Genomic DNA, 4,432 nt, shown 5'->3' with positions numbered 1-4,432 from the left:
TGAAACTCATCAAGATCCTGTTGCTCAGGTACATATATTTTCCAACTTCACAACAACAACAAAAGGAACATTGACAAATTATCCCTATATGTGAATGACAGGGCAATGAAGAAGATACAACTAAAATTGCCATCATGAGTTGTTTCAGAACATCACTCTGGTTGAAAACATTATTCTTGCAATGACAAACAAACAAACAAACAAAAAAGCAGGCATGTGTATAGATGAAATTTGAACGATATAGCTATGACTCTTTTCCAAGTCTGCCTTAGCCTGGTAATTCTGGCAGCAGTATACTGGTTTAAAAGTGAAGCAAATCTTGTAAAAATCATGTGTTGTGAGACTTTCTATTTCTTCGAGAGGTAGAAAACATGACATGTGTGCAGCAAAACTGGATCTTCAGGACTGATGTGTTCAGCAACGTGTCCGACACCTGACTGTTGAGGAATATCTTGATGCTCTTAGGTCTGGAAGTCCCTTTCAAACATATATGTGCAAAAAATCCTACAAATAGCAGAATACAAAATTAAGCTATGCAAATTAAGAAGTCAACTTTTACAGGAAAAATACTCCAAGTGTAAGTGTAAGAGTTATCCTGAATTTGACTGCTGGATTTTGGGGTCCACTGTTTGGAAGGAAAGCTCATGATTTTGTAAGAAAGTCCAGCCAAAGTTTCCGTGCTCTGTGGAATAGAGACCAGGAATGTGACTTTACCCATCTTTGCTTTTACTGACTCCATGCACCTGTATCTTAATGCCCCAAGAGCATGTTCACTTAAATAGCACAATGCATAAAGATGCAAATATGACTGGAATTGTGTTTATATAAAATAATTGCTGTCACATTGAGATAATGACCCAACACTTGACCCATGTGATCTTTTTCACATACAGCATACTGTATGCTGTAAAACATTAGATATTCCACCATTTGTACGAATAATACATCTTTAAAAGGTGATCTACAACTTGCCCTTTCGAAAAGTTGCCATTGAAGGACACGGAACTGATTGTCATGGTAATGGTATTGGTTTCAAAGAATATTAAGCATACATTATAGATAGTTAAATATTGGCCATAAAGTGATAGCAACATGGTACGCTAGTATGCACATACCATACTCAGCAACAGTATTCAGATGGGCTGTTATTCTGAGGATCTGTGTGTGTGTCAGAAAACATTCCCTACACCAGCTTTAAGTGTTGAGAGATGGACTGTTTTATTTTATGCACTGTGGTTTGAATTATACAAACTTCCTAAAAGCATGTAAATAGATTGGCATTAAAAGAATTTATTCAATTCAATCACATTTATTACACTGATGGTTGCAGAAAAGAGATTGAAAACAAGAACATGATACTTTACATAAAAATAAGCAGTCCAAAATTGAGATTATGAAATGATATGGTATTATTACTCATATGTAGTTTCCAGAGAAAGCTGAAGCACTGAGATTTTTCACTTTTCCAGGAATATGAAATTATTGGTCCCTAAATCTTTGACAGTCCCAAAAGTTAAATATTTTAGAGTTACAGTAAATGTGCCAGAAACATCAGTTTACCACTGTAATATATTCATACTTTCCTGCAAAAGTCACTCACTCTTAATAAGCATTTTTGGACAGAATTAAAGCACCAATGCACTTGTTCCACTGCCTCAACATGGAATGTCTAAGAATACTTTCTCAATTTCAAATACTGTCAAAACCCAGTGGGGGAAAAAAAAACTGCCGGAAGTGTTTACAATTTGCACAGAATTCCTCAAAACAGGGCATTGTGCAGTTTTTAGGCATCGCTGGGAAAGCGTCTACTTTGGGAAGACTGTGACGACATCATAACCCTCGGGAGGTGTGACTCTTTCACGTGCGTGTTTCTCACAGTAAATCTTGTCCTCGACAAAAAAGTGTCCTTTCTGTTTCAGGTTTATTCCACAGTCGGTGCAGACGTAGCACTCAGGGTGCCGGAACTTATCTCGCAGTTTGACAAACATTCCCCTATGTTTAAAAAAAATGGGTATTGCATTAAACAAAGAACGAAAATAAACAGACGAATTGAAACTTTAAACTTTGTTCATTTTAATAAATCAAACTAAATATTAAATAGATAGGAGATACTGTCCTGTATATTGTATACAAGACTATGAAATTTTAACATGTTACCTTGAATGAGCAATAAAGTATCTACTGTATAGACCCATATTGCAAAGTGAATGACTTTGAAGAGTTCCACAACCTTCCACAAGGTGGCAACAACGCCGCATGAAAGTTTTTAGTTTTTACATTAAAGAGTGCTTTTACACTGGAAGTTTGGTTTGTGTGAAAACTTTGTAATGTGAAAGCTGTCATGTGGACCAGGAAGTGAACTGCGGTATCAAACCAGAAACTATCTGTAGGAGGTGGTCTGATTTCAGTTGCACTGGAACTGTGCTGCAATTCCTGTGAATGACTCCAACTCATACTCAGGTCTGCACTTGTGCAGGAAGTAAAGTAGCTTGCTCATATGTTTTAGCTGATAACATTATCATTAGTTTCCACATTATACATGTACCATAAGTCGCAGAAAAAAAGTTGTGGGGGACAGATGATGTTAGGTGCCTATAATATATGGTATATGCATATAATAGCACCAAAAGTCAAACACTATGTTCTATATGCAAGATTGTGGTGATGCAAAATCAACGTACCAGGGTTCAATACAATCGAATGAGTCTGAATGCAAACCACTGCTGTGGGAAAGCTGGGAACAATTGCACTCTTATTTGGATCACTGAAAACATGCCCAATATGAAAACGACCTAAGGATCGTTCCTATTTCAGGTTACATCATTTTTTTTTTTACAACACAATCTTAAAATTACAAATGTTAACTTACACAATCCCTGAGCCACATTTGTCACAGATGTGGAGCTTCTCAGTAAAACCCACAGAAGAAGCAATTTTTGTAGTGGGAGCTTTCACACTTCGAAACCCAGATGGTTTGTCAGGATCACCTGTGCAAAGAATAATAATTTAAAAAAAACAAACAAAAAAAAAAAACAAAACACCAAACACAGCTCCAAAATGTTTGCTTTCCCCAAAAAGGTACCAGTGATGTACACATACACTATATTGCTAACAGTGTTGGGCAATAACGCATTACTGTAACAAAGCTACTTTTGACAGTAACTAATACTCCAATGCATTACTTTTTAAATAAAGTAGCCCTGTTACCATATGGTGCGTTTGTCCGCTACTTTTTTAAATTAATTCATTTTGGCCGAAGTGGAACCTACAGCCTAACCTGTTTACAGCAGCGACGCATTGTAGGATTTGTGCATGCCAACCACTGTAAACACAAAGAAGACGCCGCACTGTGGTTGTGTTTCCGTTTATTCAAGTATGTGCGGCAGTAATTGTGAGTCAAGGCGAGAGCAAGAGGAGTTTCTCAAAGTGGAAATATGCTCATTATTTCACTTTAGTTGAGCATAAAGACAAAAACCTTTTAGTCAAATGTAAGCTGTGTCTTTCTGGTTCAAATGTCCTATCCATTACTGGGAACATTAAAGAACGTTTTTTTAAAAAAATAACTAAAAAGTTACTTTTAACAGTAACGCGTTACTTTTTGGTGTAAGTAATCAAAGTAACTCGGTTACTTTTTGAATGAAGTAACCAGTAACTATTTCTTAGTAACTAGCACAACACTGATTACTACTATACTATAAGATATGATGTAAAAGGTACAGTACCAGTCTCAAGAATCTCCTGCAGGACTTTGAATGATGCAGACTGACGTGGAGGCTCATTGGACTCTTGGTTCTCATTCAGCATTTTATACACCTCTGAGTCAACAGCAATTAATGGTTTATTCTGGACAGGCTTGGAGAGATCTGGACTGAAACAGACAAAAAATATGTAAACTGTGTTGGTGGCACTGTAAGAGATACAGAAAAACAGACATTCATTTTTAAATTATTGAAATATTTATACTTAAAAAAATGGTTCAAATTTCAAGCGACACTAAATGTTTCCACTTAACTAATTACTATAGTGATGGAAACGGTGATTACTGATATAAAACTGAGAAATTCTTACTTATTACTTGATTCGTTGGTCACAGTGGTCTTGGCACCACCAACAGCACTGTTAAAGTTCTTGATGTTATCAGAAGAGTACAAGCCGGCTGGATTATTATACTGGCTTGTAACCACCATGGGGCCTGGAGAACTGAACGGGAGAGCACTCCTGTTGTGAGCAGAACCAATCTGCTTCACTTCCTATAGAAGTGAAAGAGAAAGTAAAATTAAAATGAATTACTGAAACCACACAACAATGGAAATAGAACTTCAAAATGGTTCAACTACATTTTCCTCTCCATCCAAAAGCACATTAGACTTAAAATGAACATGAAAATCCAGATAAATGTAAAAAGTGCATTCTGCCTTGGGTTTATAAGGGA

At 36.4% G+C, this 4,432-nt stretch overlaps 1 protein-coding gene across 1 annotated transcript in view; it reads right to left on the bottom strand.

The window, feature by feature from the left end:
- Window positions 1-1,270: 1,270 nt before the first annotated feature.
- pdlim1 (PDZ and LIM domain 1 (elfin)) overlaps window positions 1,271-4,432 on the bottom strand; it is a 6,728-nt gene continuing 3,566 nt past the window's right edge. The window contains exons 4-7 of the mRNA XM_027136346.2: window positions 4,069-4,250; window positions 3,723-3,868; window positions 2,870-2,987; window positions 1,271-1,992 (exon numbers count right to left, since the gene is read on the bottom strand). Of these exons, the coding sequence (XP_026992147.1) occupies window positions 1,806-1,992; window positions 2,870-2,987; window positions 3,723-3,868; window positions 4,069-4,250 (633 nt within the window). The 3' untranslated portion in view covers window positions 1,271-1,805. The remainder of the gene's footprint in view (window positions 1,993-2,869; window positions 2,988-3,722; window positions 3,869-4,068; window positions 4,251-4,432) is intronic.

This window comes from Tachysurus fulvidraco, chromosome 4 (genome assembly GCF_022655615.1).
Source record: "Tachysurus fulvidraco isolate hzauxx_2018 chromosome 4, HZAU_PFXX_2.0, whole genome shotgun sequence".
NCBI classification, from domain to species: domain Eukaryota; kingdom Metazoa; phylum Chordata; class Actinopteri; order Siluriformes; family Bagridae; genus Tachysurus; species Tachysurus fulvidraco.
Note: the sequence above shows the minus strand (reverse complement) of the source record. Positions and strands in the feature narration are given on the sequence as shown.